The 19,133-nt window shown below is 40.7% G+C and overlaps 1 protein-coding gene across 6 annotated transcripts in view; it reads right to left on the bottom strand.

The window, feature by feature from the left end:
- Positions 1-209: 209 nt before the first annotated feature.
- TRPS1 (transcriptional repressor GATA binding 1) overlaps positions 210-19,133 on the bottom strand; it is a 237,360-nt gene continuing 218,436 nt past the window's right edge. For all 6 annotated transcript variants that reach the window (XM_028736258.2, XM_028736264.2, XM_028736261.2 and 3 more), the window contains 2 exons: positions 11,450-11,572; positions 210-7,264 (listed from right to left, as the gene is read on the bottom strand). In XM_028736258.2, the coding sequence (XP_028592091.2) occupies positions 6,203-7,264; positions 11,450-11,572 (1,185 nt within the window). In that variant the 3' untranslated portion in view covers positions 210-6,202. The remainder of the gene's footprint in view (positions 7,265-11,449; positions 11,573-19,133) is intronic.

Here is a 19,133-nt window from a genome sequence, read left to right as displayed (position 1 = left end):
AGGTCTGCTGCTTCCCTGTTGAAAAAAAAAGTTAAGTACGTACTGTTCTTGCACAACTCCCAGTCTCCCACTCATTTCAATAAGGCTTGGGCAGTAGAGCACCCCGGTGAATTGTGTTTCATCTCAGCTAATGGTAAAGACAAGCGATCACTTGGATTTTCTGCCTGAAGCACCACAATGTCTTGAGCTACAGAAACTGAAAAGGAACCTTGCACTACAAGGATACAGAACTGGATACATCCAGGTATTTTAGGAAGAACCTATGGGGAATGTGATGAGATCACACAGGTTAGCTCTGTCCTTGTGGTGACAACCTCGCCGCCTCCCTGTTTAGCCCTTGTGGGAAGAAGTTCTACACTTGGACATCCAGAGCTCCTTTGCACGTTGGCCAAACACAGACTGTAGGGTTACAGCTAGTAGATGTGCTGTGGGGAGGACTAACCCCACTGAATTCTTTCAACAGTTGGGGAGGTTGACTGAGCCCTCCTAGTACCCTATAGCAGAGAAGAATCATGGTAGCAGTGATTTGGGTCTGGACCTTCTCAGAATTGTGGCAGAAGTGGTGCATGTTTGAATGTTCCCAATCATTTAGTGGGGGCAGGAAGCATCTCAGAGAGTAAGGCTGAACTAAAATCCATTTTCCTGATCTGCTCATTTTCTGCATATCACAAGCTTTTTTGTTTTGTTTAACATGATGGAACATTCAAACTGTAGCCCTATGTGTGTCTTCTGACATTCTGGGAAGGGCGAGTGTGCCAAGATATGTTCTTAAGGCTGCAGACCTATGCACATTTACCTGGAAGTAGGTCTCATTGAATTCAATCAGGTTAACTTCTAAGTAGACAGGTATGACACCGAGAGGGTGTACTTATCCAGAAGCAAGCCCCATTGAACTGAATGAGATTCACAGGATCATGGTGGAAGAGTTGTAAACTGAAGTAGGGAAGATCGTATTATGTGAGGTCAATGAAGATGAAAGTATCAGTGGCACTTCCATCCACACGTTTTTCTAAAGAAATAATTTTGAGAACATCTCACTATGTCAAGCCACAAGCAACTTGTCAATCTAAACAGGCTGAGATGATCTGCTTAAAAGTTTAAGGTGTTTTTATGGTGCTTTTTTTATACTTAGGTTAAATTTTACAGTAAAGCCCCAAAGAAAGGTATATTTCTTTGTTTTAGATCAGCCTTTGCCAACCTGGCTGGGGATGATGTGAGCTGCACTTCAAAACTCCAAAGGCACCATGTTGGTGAAGGCTGTTTTAGAAGCCAAGCTGCACAGCAATAATATTTCTCCAAGTAAAACTCCAGTGGTTTAGACCTGGGGTCGGCAATATAAAGCCCTCAGACCACACCTGCCTTCTGGAATAGCTCAGGCCTACAAATGGCAATGAGTGGGGCCTAACCTAACAGGGCAGGTGGTATCAGGTAGCCCGATACATGGACAGTTATTTAATCATATTAAATAGTAATGCAATGCATGCTAATTTTGCAACATTTTTTTAAAAAAGGTGTAGTGCTTGTCAGTAATGTCAGCGCCTTTGGTTATGACACTGGGAGGTGTAAGTTACACTAGGGAGTAACCCGTGTTCAAAACTCCCATTGTTCTAGGCACATATTGCAACAGGGAATTGCATTAGTGCAAGCAGTTTCTGAGCTGTGGGCTCAGTACACAGTACTGGACCCAAGATTTCAGGTTAAAATGGCAGAGTGGAAGGAAAGGAGGACCTTTTTGTGCCTCCCCACTTCCAGCTACTCTCTGAAGACTGGAGAATAGACTCTCTTAAGAATATTAAGCGGTGGGCAGGGGAAGGTCTAGACCATGCGAAAAATGAGCATAATATTTTAACTGCAAGCTTTGTATTCTTGCTATAAAAAAGTGTTCCTAGACATTCTGTTGTTGCACCCATAACCACAACCCATTTAGCTCCTAGCTTTCATATCTCAGTTCCTAACTGGGTTGAATTTTGCCTGTATCCTCTTCCCTATAGCTCCACAAGGAAAAGGAGCAAGGATTTTTTAAAAGTTGAACTTTCAAGGAGGGGGGCATGCTGAAGGAAAAGGAGGGTAGGATGCAGATTAAAGATGAGCCCTAATACACAGAACTCCATAGAGTTCATTTCATACGAAGCATTCTCCTGGAAAGGGATATCTCCCAGCAGTTGAGAAACTTTAAAAACCAAAACAATGCTGATATTAAAAACCAAACCTGCTGATATTAACTAGTTAAATCTCAGCAGTTAATTTTTGGCATTCGTCCTGAAAATCTGACACAACAATGGCTGTTTTTAATGGAACACTGTGTCACTAGAAAATGGATTATCTTTTTCAGCTCCTGCCATTGACCTAAGCGTTGTTGGAGGACAACTGCTTTAAAAGCGCTGAAGCAGGGCTGATCGTATTACATGAGGTTGATGAAAATAAAGTGGCATTGGCACTCCCACCTACTACAACTTCCCAGTATTCCACAAACATTCATTTTCATGATTCCTTTCTAGGGATATGGATTAACAGGCTCCCTTAACCAAGAGGATGAGCAAGCAGTTGCTCAACGCAGCCTTGAGCTAAGAGCAAATCCCCTTCTTGGTTAGGCCTGCAGAACTTGTGACCTGCCAAGCCAAATGCAGCCTACTATCCATGTACCCCGAGGGATTGCCATACGAGACTGCGGGGCTTCTTTGGGCTTGTCGAGCAACAGGCTTGGGAGGAATTATTCAATAACAAGTAAGAAATGCAGCTTCTGTAACACTGCCAAGGTCAGCAAGACCTGTGGCAGTCAGGTATGGGAGTGTTTCTCATGCAGGGTGACAGTTCCCATATTTTGCTTTCAATATCAGTGTTGGGTGCATACCGATGAACAAACAGTAACTGACCACGAGTTGCATGGTAAGCTGATCCAGCTGGTGGTTTAAATAGTTGTCTCTATTAACCTGTCAAATTAGCCAAGTAATTTTTATCCGTTGTCTTCGTAAAGCTTTAAAAGGAGAAGTGATAAAACGCCTCTCTGGACTTGGCAGAAGACTACAGATGACCAAGTTGCAACATGGTTACATTACACACCGTGGATAAGTTACCACCTGGCAAACGGTCATCTGTTTTCACCCCTGAAAACATGTTCTCCTCTGCCAAAACCACGCTTGATTCCAGCATGGATCCCTACGCCTTTCAGGAGGGTCCTGTGTGGTGTGATCCTGTGCAATAATAAAGTTATGTTGTGTTCATTGAGACTTTTACTCCCTGGTAAGTGTGTTTAGGAATGCAGCCATAGTTACTGGTTTCAGAAGACTTGGAAGCGGAGACATGATTTAGCTAAAATTGGGGGTGGCTTGCGGATTTCCTTAAGGGCCACCTCCAAATCTGAGCCCTCTACCAAAAGAACCACTAGTCAGACATGGAGCCTAACCTCAATGTCCTCTCTCCCTTTTCCCAGGTTTATTTTAAATGCTCATTTTCTAGATCAGAGGATGATGCGTCTGACTCTTATTAAAAGTTAGTTTGAATTACATGAACGTTTGTGATAGGCAGCATGTAAGTGGGATCAGAAGATGGCCCTTTAACATACCTTTCTGAACTGGGGTAATCTAGCCTTGATGGGGTCATAGGAAACTGCCTTATACCGAGTCAGACGATTGGTCCATCTAGCCCAGTACTGTTTACTCACTGATAAGCAATGGCTCTCCAAGGATTCAGACTGGGATATCTCTCCCAGCCCTGCCAGGAGATGCCCAGGATTGCACCTGGGGGAGAGGAGGCTTCCCGAATGCAAAGCAGATGGTGCTCTACCACCGAGCTACAGCCCTTCCCCATCCCCTAGAAACAATTTCCTAGAACATTTGAGAAAACAAAACAGGGGGAGGGACAGGCAACTGGATATAAGACAAGACGTTTTAAAACTTCATTCGCAGCAACATTCAGGAACCAGTTGTACTCCATAACCTCGAGAGACTAAAGAGCCTGCAATGCGAAATAAAGAAGTAAAGCCCCAATGCAACAACAACAACAAAACACACAAAAAAACCCAAACAATGAAGCGGCTGTGTAATATGGTAAAAACGGGAGTGCAATGCGACTACAGAATGCAATAAAAACCTTCAGTGCCAAGGAGTCGTATGGCACCTCTCGACATAATCTCTGAAATGTTTCATCTGAAACATAGACAAAGCAATAAAAAGAGGATATATGTTTATCATTTTAAGCATAACAATGTGAGTTAAGAGCTTAAGAATACAAAAAAGTACTTGGAATGAATCGTGCTACCCTTTCGCTTCCTCCTAAGTAGGCGTAAAAATATTCTCGTATTTCCTTCTTGCCATTTTCTTCTTCTTTTTTCATCTTCTTCTCCCCCAGCAAATCATTAATATCAATAAAGTCCATTCATTTCATGTTACTGTTTACAATTTTAATGCACACACACACGCACAAATAAAAGAGACCTACTGCAATAGAAATTTGCTTCATTACCTTGTTTGCTACATTTGCAAATGTAAACAGAGCGAGGCTGAGCCAGCGCTGAATCTTATGCATGATGGAATATCTTTGTTGCATACGTACACTGTAGAAAATAATTATTCAATATGTCAGGCACCATTATTTGAAATGTAATACATTAATATTTACTAGAAAAATAAGTTTTTTTCCCTATTTGTTCTCCCAACTTCTTAAATGAAATAAGTTAATCTGACAGTGCATCCAGTAGCTTGTAATATCTCTTTGTATATCCCTTCGTAAAAACAACAATCAAAACTACTGCTGGGCCGATATCGTGCAAATGAATTGAAGTCTGTCCTTTGCAGATCCTTGTAGCATCTATGGAGGCTTGGCTAAAAGCACCTTGAACCAATGATTGAATATTGAGTTATTTAGACCTATTTCCCTGAGCAGTTACGCTGAGGAGCTTTCCCTTCATGGGCTAGTTTTACAAAACCTCCCCTCTCTTTTTCTTTTTAAAGTATCAAAAACAAAAACAGCCATGAAGGCAGACACGAGCAAAAGCTGGCATTAAGTCTAGTGAAGAGATTGACCGCTACATATAAATAACCAAAGGGCTTTGGGGAAAGTGAGTCATACACTCAACCCTGAAGCGAAATTTAGAAAGAATAGCTAATGCAAAACATTAATACTACGCACATCAAATTGGTAAAGAAGCTTCCATAAAAGAGATAAGTCGCCAGGCAGAGCACTTTTCTACAGAATGTTACTCCAAAACCTGTATTTTGGCCAAAGCACGTTACTCAGAAACCCCTGAGATGTAGTTTGCAACCCTGGGGCCTGTACTGGGCTGGAAATTAATGAACACCAGCACAATATCTATTTTAAAGGGCCTTCTCGCATCTTTCAGACTGGAAAGGAGAAGGTCTGGACTACAAATATATAGGTTTTCTTTTTCTTTTTCCCCGACACCAGCGCCATTTAACTGTAAGCTTTCCTGAGATCCTTTTTCATTTTAAAAAAAGTTTTCAGATTGCAAGGGAAGGAGCATTACACTGAGGCTTTCATGATTTCGAATGCTCCTGATGATTGTTCCTGGGTCTGCAGGTACCTATTCGATCTACTATTGCACTAGACCTTGATAGACTGGGGAGTACTGTTGTAGACTGCAAGGCGATAGCCATCAAAATAGTAGCTACCGGCTGGTTTTGCGTGAGTGACGTCTGGAGAAAAATACTACCTCCAGATTGCAGAAATGGTGGATGCTGTCGGATGCTCTAATAAGGCCAAAGTGAACCCAAATGAGGAAAAAAAAAATACTACTAGATTTCTGGACATCAGTTTATTTAACAAGTCCATTTTGCTATACAGTGTGCATATGTTACTGTACACCTGCATTATACATCTTTGCATTCTAGCCAGCTACAAGAACGAAAAGCATTAGTTGTCTGATTAGGGTTTCCCCCCCCCTGAAGAGACTTGCCCTGATATAGTGTCTTCTGTATAGTTTTGGTGGACGGGTCCCAAGTAAATATCCCTTAACCCCCAATTCCAGCTGCCATCCATTTTGATTTTCCTTCTTGGTAACTTTTCTTTTTTGTCTAGAGGAAGGAAAAGGAGGGAAGAGAAAAGAACGAAGGATTGTATACTGGATAAGGCATGCTTGCTATATGAAGTGCTTAATAAGACATTACAAGCTATTGAATTCCCATCAAGGAAACCTATTTCTGTTTAATTGTGCTAAGTGCTAAGGTTTATTTTATTTTATTTATCTTTACTCTTTAGATTTGCCATTCGTTTCAGCTTGTGCATTGTTCCTGTGTAGGCCCCTCTGGATGTGTGTTGTGAAGTCATACTTGTCCGTGCAAAAATATTGGCATATGCTGCACTGAAAAGGTCCACTGTCACCATGGCAACTCATATGCAAGGCATACATCACTTCATCCAGAAAGACAATGCCACAGTGCACACACTTGGTTGACAGCTCATCTTGAGTACTTCGGTCAACTTTCTCTGTTTTGACTACATTCAAGGGACCTTCATTTTTTACATTTGGCGGTGCCTTCGCTTTCTCCTTGGAGGCACCATTTGCAGTTGGCCCAGGTCTGGAATGTTTTATCGCCAAATCTAGAGGAATGTCATTATCAGATCCGACAGCTGAAAAATGAGGAGGCAGATTAAAGGTGGGATAAGGCACATAGTTTTGGCAAGGATTTGGTAGGCCAGGCACATGACTCAAGTAGTGTGGATTCCCGGGAACGGACAGCTTATATTTACTCCAGAATCTCAGCCAATCAGCTTCACTTTGAAAGTCATTGTGTACAAATGGAAGCCCAAAGAGTGGGTACTGGTACTTTTCAATGGGGCTTCCGGGTGGCGAATAGTTCGGATGCTTAGCAGGTCTCATGTATTTCTCTATTGGGCTGCCTCTCTCTGAGCTTCCTTTTCCTTCTGATATAGAGGAACTATTGCCTGGGTCTCCGGTACTTTCCTGAGGACTTTTTATCTGAATGTGCAAAGGTTGCATCCTTTTGTGAATATCCAGAGTTTGGCTGACCAATATTGACTGCGGAGCAGAATGGCTTTTAGTCAATGAGCCCTGGGCTTCATATTTACTCAGGCTGGGAAGCTGGATTTCTCTCTGGTGACCTTCTGTTATATGATCCTCTGACCTCCTATCTAACGGGCTGCCGTTGACTTGTTCCTCACTGTTCCCTCTCTGCTGTTTGTTTAGCTGCTCAGCCTGTAGTGCCTCCGGGTTAAGGCGCTTTCTCGTTCGTCTCCTAATGATCTGCTCACCGTTGTTCTGCTTAATGATGTTTAAAGGCCTGGGAGTCTGCATATAAAACACAATAACATCATAAATAAACGAGCATTGCTAAGCAAAGCTTTGCAGAACTGCTTGTGCAAATCCCCAGTTATAGTTGCTGAACCACATCAAGCCATTGCAGGGAAACAGCTTAAAGAAATGGCTTCCTCAAATCAGGAAGACAGGAGGTCAAAGCAAGCACTGGAAACCGACTCCTTAATTTTATATAATTAAAAATGTGTCAACGCCCCCCTTTCAATGGTTTAGCTGGTATCAAAGTGCTTTAGCCAGTATCAAATCTCTCCACCCTAACAACTTTTTATGTTACTTTCAAGAGTGCCCTGAGTGCAGAAAATTCCTAATAATGACCATATTGACTGAGGATATTCTCAACTACAAGATCTTTAATCTGATCTTGGTTTGATCCCCCAGTTGGTAAGAAACCAAGACAGATTTGTTGAAGCCAAATATGTGAGACAGAGAGGAAGGGAAGGAGGCACACAACTTGTTGCTGGACTGAAAAACCAGGGTTTATTGGACCAGGATAATTTCCTCTGCCTCCCTCCCTATTTTCCCTTCTCACCTTAAGTTACTTGGCTATCATGACCCCTTGTTGAAGATCAATGTTTTAAGTGACTATGATTGTCACTCATGAATTATGCATATCGGCATTTTTAAACCAACATTAGGCTAGACAGCACGCGAAACAAGCCAACTTCCTTACCAGCACCTTTCCAGAGGTGGCTGCTTGCTTCACATGGCTCCTTCACCCCACAACTTTCTAGCCTCTTTTTTGAAGTCAAACAAGTTGTGTCGGTGATTGCCTCTCAAGCTTTATTCTATTAAAAATCTAATTTTGAATATTCACTATGATTTAGGTGTTTAATAAGAAGTGAAAACTTTTATTTCATAAGAAATAAACCAGTAGTGGTTGAATTTCCCACTCTATGATTCGGTTCTTGGAAGTGAAAGCTCCTCAGTAAGCAAAGAGGAACTGTGGGGCAGGAAATAATATGATTATGATATAAGGTCCCAAAGTTCAGGCAAGTAAGTTGAACACTCAATTCTCTTTTACTGGGATAGTTTAAAAATGCTTTACATATATCTATTGTTACATTAAATAACATCTCTGCATGAATATTTCTGCTTTTTTAAACTTGTAATCTTTGATGTACTCTAGTGTAGCACATGCCAGAATGGCGAGTATGGATTCTCCTTTTGCTTGCTCATCACTCCTGTTCACTGTAAAACACACATATGTGGTGCCAGGATGGGAAAAAGGTAAAGGTAAAGGTACCCCTGCCTGTACGGGCCAGTCGTGTCCCACTCTAGGGTTGTGCGCCCATCTCATTTAAGAGGCCGGGGGCCAGCGCTGTCCGCAGACACTTCCGGGTCACGTGGCCAGCGTGACAAGCTGCATCTGGCGAGCCAGCGCAGCACACGGAAACGCTGTTTACCTTCCCGCTAGTAAGCGGTCCCTATTTATCTACTTGCACCCGGGGGTGCTTTCAAACTGCTAGGTTGGCAGGCGCTGGGACCGAGCAACGGGAGCGCACCCCGCCGCGGGGATTCGAACCGCCGACCTGACGATTGGCAAGTCCTAGGCGCTGAGGTTTTACCCACAGCGCCACCCGCGTCCCTTCCAGGATGGGAAACTGCCTGGTAAACCTATATATATATATGTATATCATATATTCAGTTATGTCATGGAAGAAAGGGAAGATACGAACATACAAACATACAGACATACTCAACTACTCACTGGTTCCCACACTTTCTAGTACCACTGAGAAATGGGACTTAGGACTGTGTATATTATGGAGATGGATTGGACGAGGGGAATAAATCCACTGTGGAAGTACATGCCAGATACACCACTGATCTCAATTTCTGTCAATTGCTGCTTTTATTTTTAATGCCACTTCGGTTCTAAAGGGCTTCTGTTGTGTTCTATGAGACACAGTAGAGAGGCAATTTGGTAGCAAAAGCTGACCATCACTTTGAACACTGGGGCAATGAGAAGCCCATGCCCAAATACTTTTCACTACCTAAAGAGGCAGTTGTTATAATGGGGTGGGGGAGAGAATATTAGGGTGTGAATTAATTTGCAAGCTATTTCTGAAAGTGAGATCTATCCATATTTGCTACAGTTTATATACTAATTTACTTCCAGTTCAAACTGTGTTACTGAGGAGTCCGTAATTTCCTGTGTTTATATAGCTTTGTAAAAATGGGAGGGGGGAAAAAACCAACCCTCTAAATATCTATATTTATTTCAGTGTGTTTCTGTTTGTCACAGCCTAGCAGGGTTAATTATATCTATGGGCTTTGATTGGGCAGTTAAATTGAACTCATTAATGTCAGTGTACATCAAATAACATCTCACTACGATGCTCCAATACTGCTACTAAAGATGGTGTTATCTTAGTTCTGTGCTAATGAAATAAAGGTTTTACAACTTATAACCAATTAGCAATGCTGCCAGCATACATTTATTAGGATTACTTTGCATGTTTTATGATACCTTTTAATTTAAAATATCTAAAATTGTAGCTATAATGTATTTACTTTCTCTCTCTCTCTGTGTGTGTGTGTGTGTGTGTGTGTGTGTACACATTACACACACACACACGCACACACACACGCAAACACACACAATCTGACAAAACTAACAATGTCTTCCATCACTTCTAAGAAAGGGGGGATCAAAAGATGCAAAAGAGGAAGTACAGCAATATCCCAAGACAAGATATAAACAGCGGATCAAAAATTAAATAGAATTAAAAAAAGGCGCCAGATGAAATTATATTTAGATTGAATTTGCCATCTGTGTGAATATGTTGTTAAGTAAACTACAACAAACTATTTCACACTAAAAGTCAGGATTAAAACTCTCATAAAATTGCATGAACTCTCATACAATTGGGTGAAGTCAACATTGCATTCTTCCAGTTGTCCTCCCTGTGAAAGCACTGCAGCTTGCCATATGGAATAACCCGCTTGCCCCCCATCCCCTGTGCTGTTCTTGGGTTCTCCCCCATAAGCCAATTTCAGCAGATACAGGGGAATGGGGGGGGGGGGAAGTCCTATTGTGCATGCAGAAGTCCTTACACAGCACTTCCACTGCTGGGGCTGGTTAGGTGAATGTCACCCAATAATTTTATTTATTTGTTCAAGGAATGCTCTTATATGGGTCATTGAAATCTGGCTAATATCTGGTATGGTCAATGGCCTGCTTTGGACGTACATAAACTGGCTTGTTAAGCAAATATATGCATGAGCCCTGTTCCCTTCTAGGCACAACACAGTTCAATGGGTTGATTAATCATAGCTTTCTCTTATGTCTATTTTCCTTTATTTTGTAATATTTATATGCCGCTTGATGGTAAGAAGAAAACCTCAAAGTGGTTCAAAATGTGTTACCAGAACTGGAACAAGCCAAGGTCTTAAACCACATTTCTGATTGGGCTTAAGATCGTGGCTTGTTGAGTTTCTGGTAACTATGGTTTACCAGTTCAGATGTAATGGGAAACTAGGGTTAATTAAGCCAGGTAGTCCTGCAGTGAATCAAAAGGGAAGGGTGGAGCAGGTTGGCATAAACTAAGCTATGTTCATTGGAACAGGACAGTATGTCCCTTGACCATACGTTGTTGGGAACAAAAATATTGCCCTGAAGCTGAGTTATTAGGCTGGAGCTAGATGTTAACAAGGGACATCTTTCTGCTTTCTATCCATCAGAGCATCCAGCAGTTCAATGCTGTTTACAATGATTGGCAGCTGCTTTCTGACGGGGTATCTTCCCACTCTACCTGGAGATACCAGGGACAGAAACTGAGTCCTTCTTCCTTCTTCAGTTCTGCCACTGAGCTACAAGCTTTCCCCCTTTGTGATCAATATGAGGGGATCTTGACAAATTCTGTTGCAACATATTTCTGTGAACTTCTTGGGTGGGAGGAGGAAACACCCCCACTTTTATTCTTTATTTTGTATCAAAATAATTAATGCCTCATTGGTAATCTCCAGCATAGACGCCTCTCCGTGGTGTATCAGCATGTTCCATAATGAATCACATCTGATCCCAGAGTGGCCGCATTGGGAAGAAGAAAAAAAAAAGGGGGGGTGGGAATGCAGTTAGGAAATTAACCGCAGCTGCCCTACTTCAGCCTAGCTGCCGAAAACCTTTCCTGCATAAAACGAGTAAGTTCTTCCTACCGAGTGAAGCTTCTGGTAGAGACCACACGCGTTGCATACATATCCTCCATTTGCATTCTTTCGCCAGAGAGAGGTCTTTGTGGTCAGGCAGTTGGCACAGAAAACTCCTGAGCCTCTACGTCTCTGAAACGGGGAAAAAAAGGGGGGGGGACACAAGGTCGAAGGTTAAGTCACGTGATCTGTGGAGTTAGGAGAAATCAACACAGGAGTTTTGTCTCTAGGCTGGCAACAATTGATAGCATAAAAACCACACTGCCCATAATGAGGTCAGGTTCAATTGCGCTTAATAGGGACCGCTGATTTTCATTACAATTTACCCTACAGTGATGGATGAGGTGTGCGAAATACCACCACTTCCCTCTCCACCCCCCAACCCAGTAACAGCTTTAACTTTTTGAACTTTAGTGTCTGTGCCCTTCTAATGACTGGATTCTGAACTCGGAATTTCAATATTCTATTTTGACACAAAATGATCTCTGCTGATCTTGCTAGCTGCTTTTTGCAAGGATTTCACTGTTTTAATTATAAGTATTAACTACAAATAGTGTGTGCGTGTGTGCGTGTGTGTGTGTGCGCGTGCGTGTGTGATTCCAGTTCGTTTGTCTCATTCCAGTTCTTGTAAAAGAGCCTATACGTTATTAACAATATACACAATACTGAATGTAATTCCCACATAGGTTAACATAAAACTAAAATCCACTTATGCTACTTTCTATTTCCCACAGCTGACTGAGACCACGGCCTAATTTCATCGGTGAAAAATATGGCATTGTTAATGATACCACTTCTGAACTTCGTATGAAACTAGGCAATACCGCCTTATCAGTGGAGAGATTTTTTTACTTTCGTTTTAATTTAGTAAAGGCAAAACTTTTCCAAATGCAAAATGAACATTAACTGGACTGTTGACTGAGCTCTACAGCTTTACTAATAGCCCATTCAACATTTACTAATATTCCATCTTGTTCAGCATCGGGCAGCGCTGACCAGAGAAGCTTGTTAAATTCCTTCGGTGACATAATGATATCATTAAACTTTTCATTTCAATAAGAACACCACAAGGGAAAAAAAAACCCAGGCTGTGTTTGTGGGCACAACTGCTAACAACAATGACATGGCTGTCTTGTTTTGCCTCCCTGCCCCCCCCCATGTAAAAAAAATAAAAAATCATTTCAACATTGGTTTCTTTCTTTATTTTTTACAAACTTTTATTAAATGTTCTCTGCCCTGCACAAGTGTGGAGGGAAAACAGTTTCACTAAAAGATTAAACTGATTTTGTTCTAAATTAAAAAATTACCAGTCCTGTAAATCAAAATTTCAAGGTTTCATCAAATTTAAGTAATTTATTTAACTTTACGCCATACTGTAGGGAAGGGGGCTATCAGTGCCAAGAAAATACAATGGTTATAATTGTACTCTGATACATTTCAAATGGAAAGCTTTTTGCAGACATAATTTTGGCTTGGAGTATGGAACACTTTCTTGGCATGGAAAGGGCATTTGATTCATCGGGTGTTTCACAATGTATCACTAAAAAGACCTGGTGATCAGCCAGTTCCCTATAGGGTAATTTTTCCATCCAGATGCAAGCGCTATCAGAGGCCCTCGTCAGCTAAACTAATTATGATCTTGCATTTGCTGATGCCTGCTCACTCTAACGTTCGACACCCCCCATTAATCACCAATACGAGGAAAATGAATGAAACACAGGGAAACGAGGGCAGGTAACCTACACGGCCATAAAAATCTAAAATGAGAGCAATAATTTAACAAGACTGGGGAAATGTTTTTCGGTGAGCACCAAAGTCAGCCTAACAATTGCCCTTTTAAACCAAGAACACAATTTCATTAGTCTAGCAGGTTGTCTTGCTTCAAGTCGAGGTAATAAAATCAAGAAGGCTAACGGAATGATCTCCTGGCCCCACCCCTCCAACCAAAAACCACTAAATCATAATCATAATTACACCTCATTGTCTCACCTATGTCTCAGTTACAATAGGACCACTCCATGTCCAATTATTTCATAATGTACTATGCATTTATAAACATGTGCATTTATAAACCAGTTAATATTGAAAAATCTTTAAGCCGTGTCTGGGAAAACTTTGCTCCTCCAGTTGCCACTGGAAAACAACTCCAGTCATCCCTAGCCATCGGCCATGGCTGGGTGGGTGTGATGGGAACTGCAGTCCAATCATATTTGGAGGACCAGAGATTCCTCGGCTCGGCTCTAAGTAGTGTACAATATCTAGTGATTATCTATCTATATCTATATCTATATCTATATCTATATCTATATCTATATCTATCTCTATCTCTATCTCTATCTCTATCTCTATCTCTCTCCATCCTTTAAACCAACCTTAAAAAATTAAATAGAACTTCAATATAAAGGCTATTAACAGAAAATATAAGAAAAACAAATAAAACAGGAATTCAGGGGATTTAAACACATAAAACAACATCTCATCTCACAGGTCAGGGAAATCCTGGGCAAAGAAATAAGTCTTTGCAAGGCATCTGGAGGGGGAAGGGCAGTCCATAAAAAAGGGGAAAGGGGCAGAAAATGCCTGTTTTGGGGTTATTCCTCTGTCGGATGTGGTGCCTTAGTAGAATTTACCCAGGTGATCTAAGTGATTTTACAGGTCAATACAGGGGCAGGCGGCCTTTTGGGGACTATGCATAGAATGCCTATTATTTATATGCCTAAAATGATTCATTATCAATTAACTATTAGTTTATCTATTAAGTATCTATATATGCAGGTTAATTACCTATGAAGGTTAATTACCTATCTACACCACTGAAACCCTGGGGAAACCTAAAAACAAAACAAAAAACGCCGCCATAAAATAAATGATGTGATTATTATTTGTAGAACACTTTAAGGCGAAGGGATTATTTGGAACGAATGATTTGTGAAGGCAGTTTACTGCTCGGGAATGACTGTTTACAATTACTGTGTTGCATATTATGCAAAAATATGGAGTGAAAAATTATCTGTGCAACTGGCACACCATGCAATTCAATGGTGGTTGAATTTGCTTGACCCTAAGTGTAAATAGAGTAATAGAATCATGGAACTGTAGATTTGGGAGGAACCATGAGGGTCATCTAGTCTAACCTGCTGCAATACAGGAATCTTTTGCCCAACACAGGGCTCGAACCCACGAGCCAGAGATTAAGAGTCTTTAAAATGAAGATTATTCCTTGCTACTGAGTGCTTGTCAGTGTGACCAAAATTTAAAGGAGAAACCACAATTACATGAGACACATAGTTATTTCATCAAATATATGCCAAGATGCAACTAAATTCAAGCTAAACTGTGTAGCAATGAACTAGCCTGCCATAGCGACTGGGATTAATGAACACATGCCAGATAAGGCCAGAGGAGAGGTTAAATTCAACTTCTCTGCTCCTAATCAATAAAGCGATGATTATTTGGATTTAAGTTAATGTTTCTGTGCCTTCTTTTATATCTTTGGGCCATGAGCCATTCTGAAAAGCAACACAGAGCTCACAAGTGCTGTAACTTGTACCCAAAATCACAATGGTATAAAATTACACAGGCTGTAGCTAGAAGAAAGTAATCTTATTTTATTACCTGATAGATTGTGTGGGGAAAAATGTGGACATGGAAATTATTGGAAAGTTGTTGTATTTTCTGTGACAAGACTGGAAATAATTTCAAAAAGGGGGAAAATCTGAAGGTGCATCCAGTTCTTACTTAGAGATTGGATAGTTTTAGAACTGATTAAGTTAACCAAGTGGAAAGGATGTAAAATCTCTAACAGGATAAGTAGAAGCTATTTATTACACTTTGGAAAGCAAGGTAATTCAGGAAATGTATTGTCTGGAACCAGTATGACCCATCTAACCTATTTCTTCCTGTGTTAAATGGCTGTTATTTTATATAAAATCAATAAAAATATATTTTAAAAAACACTTCCTAGTTTCTGTGTAAACAGTGTAATGTTCTTCATAATCTGGATGATGAACAGATTGGAGCTTCTTCATCTTCCTCAATTTAGATACTACTTAATTCCCCCAAAAAGGGTTTACTAGTGTCACTGAAGTCTGTAATTTCCTCGTTGAGAATACAAATTTGTCTAATCGGTAACCCTTCACTGTATTACAAACTGAGTGGTGTTTCCTCCAAAAGTTATTCTCTGGCTTGCAATACCAAACTAAATTCTGTATATGTGTGGTCAGCAGACCAAGTACCTGAGGCCAGCTGCCTTATAGGTGCATTAAATTCCTTAATGCCCAACCTAATCCTAAACCATCACAGAGAGTTGTGAAACATGGAGAAAAGCATTAAATTTTATTTGACTGTATCTTCTCTATTTGTGTCAATTTTCTCTATTGTTATTTTGCAAAATGTGATTGTTCAGTTCCCAATCTATCTCTTGTTCCTGAGTGGGTTTTTTTCAAAAGGTAGGGGATGAATTTTCTGCAATGCCTGTTTCTGCAACTACAATTCCTAGAATAGGACAAAGCATAGCATGAGCCAATGTTAGGATCCCCAGCCCACCCTGAATGATCACCAGTAAAACTCACAATTCCTTTTCTAAAGATAATTCCAGCAATAACAACTTATTTCTTAGAAAACCTGAAACCCATGCATTTAAAGCACATTCATACCACTTTAACAGGCATAACTGTAGCTCATCCCTCATCACAGGGCTACAATCAAATTACAGTTCCCAGGATTCTTTGGGGGGAAACCATGTTCTTTAAAAGTATGGTGTGAGAACAAAACAATCCAGAATAAAACATTCACGCTTCAAGGAATTTTTTTTCCAGATCCTTCTCTAAGTGAAGGATATTTATTTACCTCTCACTCCAGATGTTGTTGGAATACAATTCCCATCGGCTCCAGTCAGCAAGGCCAATGGTCAGAGATGATGGGAGTTGTAGTCCGCCAATGTCTGCCTATGTCTGCATTAGCCGTTTGCATCCTATTTCATGCGTCCTACCTTTTATCCCAGCCCTAACAGAACCTCCTAGCAGCACTTCTGAACATGTCCCTGAACAAAGATGAAGGGGTCTGGATTCCCATCAACGCCACTTGTTACTAATTGGAGTTATCCATGTAGATTTCCTGTACGTGCTTGGGAAAAGAAGCCCAAAGGGTCTATAATTGAAACTATGTTTCTGCTGCGTCAATCTTTAATTATGTGGATCCTTATAGCCAGTACATTATAATAACACTGCCTGAAGGGACCACTACAGTTAAGGGTCTGTCAGTATTTCCATTTTAGTTCCTAGGTTGGGGTGTTTAATATCTCAGTTGTCTCAAATCACATTGGGCTGAAATTTGGCACACAAATTGGCCAGCACAGATGTGAAGTGGTTTTAAAAAAAACCAGAAAACACAAAACTTTATTTAAATCAGTTCAGCTGTTTATAATTTGGAGGAAAGCCAACTACGAAAAAAAATTTCAGGTTTGTGGATAATACCTCTCCCCCTTTCTCAAAGCGTTTCCAGGAAAATAGCAAACGTATCTTACAGGAAAGCTTCCTGATACATTAATTTAAAGGGAAAGAAAGCTTAGTGAGAATTTAAAGAGAAGACTGTATTTAGTCTCTGAGCATGTTCCAAAAGTTTTGCATGGATAAGAAGCATGAGGAAGCCATGAAGAGACAGATCAACCCAGACACAGGGAAATGGATTTGCATTTTTAGTGACTGCAATGTCTTGGGTTTTTCCACTGGAACATGCATTATTCACATGAGGGGAGCCCTGCAGTTTCTGGGGAATGAGCCTCGGATGCCAATGGATGCCAATGGCCCTGCCTCTGGACACCCGTGAGCTAGAATGATTGCCATTGAGTTCACTATGTGATTTCACTAGGAGCCAATAGGATCCCTATCCAGAGTGAGAATAAGAGTGAGAATAAGAGCAAGTTCACAGCAAATCAGAGAAGCAAGAGGCATGAAAAAGGTATATGTTTTCAGCAACAAGGGTTCTGGTATTTTGGACCCTACATACCACTAGTTTAGCCATGAAAACCAAACACAATGAACATCTAGTACTACCCTAGTTTTACTAGGATAGTACCAGAAGGATTTTCAAAATTAGTCATGTTTTTTGAGAGTCCCATATATAAAAACACAAAATGAGGGTTTGTAATTAGGAGGAAAATGTCTCTTTAACTACTGTGTCATGCCCAAATGTATTGTTTTGCTCAAATTAAATACTGGCTGAATGCAAGCCACTCTGGAACACTTTTTGGCTGAAGAGCAGGATACAAATGTTCTTAATGAATAAATAAAGCCGTGTTTAATTTTGGGAAGGCGATGGGTTGCAGCCTTTGAAATAATTTCTCCAGGCCAATTATCATCGACCACAATGGCACAACTTGAGAGTAACAGATAATGCCAAAGATATGCAGCATTAAGCAGCAGATACGTTGGAAAAGAGGCAAACTTACAAACTGTGCAAGTATTAGTACTCTGTAGTATCACAAGAGCAGCATTGCAGAAGTGCTAAATGATTTTCCTGGAGGATGTGCTGGTTCCGAATTTCGGAGTCTAATGTAAACCAGGCTAAATCTCAATCATAGGTATGGTTAAATTATTGCAATCGCCACAAAACCTAAAGGAATTTAGTTCAAAACAAATGTATTCATTTGCTTTCCTTAGTAGTACTTTTGGCTATGCTAGTAGGAACAAGAGGAGCAGCACTAGAATACAAAAAACATGCATTTAGCACCAAGAGTGTGATACGACCTGCACAGAATACAGAACGAGCATAGTCCTTGATACAAGGATCACAGTTTAACTCTACGAAAACGGATAGGAGGGGCAAGGTTTTTGATTTTGAGAAGGGAGGAAAAGATGGCTTGATGAACAGAGACTACAGAACATTCCAGATGCAGGGAAGAGCATCGAAGGAGGTGTGAAAGTGAGAGGTTGAATCTGAAGAGGAATGAACAAGTTGATTGCTGAATTTTATGTCTTAATGTATTATATATTTTTATGTTAGCCACCCTGAGCCCGGTTCTGGTGGGATATAAATACTTCTCCTTCTTCTCCTTCTCCTTCTCCTTCTCCTTCTTCTTCTTCTTCTTCTTCTTCTTCTTCTTCTTCTTCTTCTTCTATTTCCAGACCAGTCTCTGGGTGTGAGAATGTGGAAAATTGTTCATAATGGCACCAGCTTTGAGAGTTCCCTCTCTTCCTCAAGGCTTCCCTCTCAGTGGTTAACTGAAAGGCATCTTCCAATTATTTGGGTCCATGCTTCCTTTCTCTAAAAACCAACAATGTAACTGTCAGGTAAAATTCTAAGACTCCCTTGAAATTCTACAAGTTCCGGTCAGAATTTGCTCATCATTTCAGTGAACTGAAACATGAGCTGCTTGAAGTTATTTGCAATTAAGATGACATATGTGGCATTTTATATACCACGAGGACAAAAGACTTAACTCTTGTCTACAGAGTGTACATATGAACAGTGTACAGATTCACTTTTAGATAATCAAGTCTGTGTAACCCTTAAAAGTGTCATGCAGCCCAATCCTATGTCTGTTTCTTCAAAGGTTCAAGTCTCACTTTGCTCCATGGGGTTTATTCCAAGATAGGTGTACATAGGTTTGAGCATCCTGAAAAGTTCCTGCTGTAGCAAAAATAATATTTCCCCTGTACAGTACTTTAGGCTAGGATTTGGGTGTATGAGTTGA

This window comes from Podarcis muralis, chromosome 8 (assembly GCF_964188315.1).
Source record: "Podarcis muralis chromosome 8, rPodMur119.hap1.1, whole genome shotgun sequence".
Taxonomy (NCBI): Eukaryota; Metazoa; Chordata; class Lepidosauria; order Squamata; family Lacertidae; genus Podarcis; species Podarcis muralis.
Note: the sequence above shows the minus strand (reverse complement) of the source record. Positions and strands in the feature narration are given on the sequence as shown.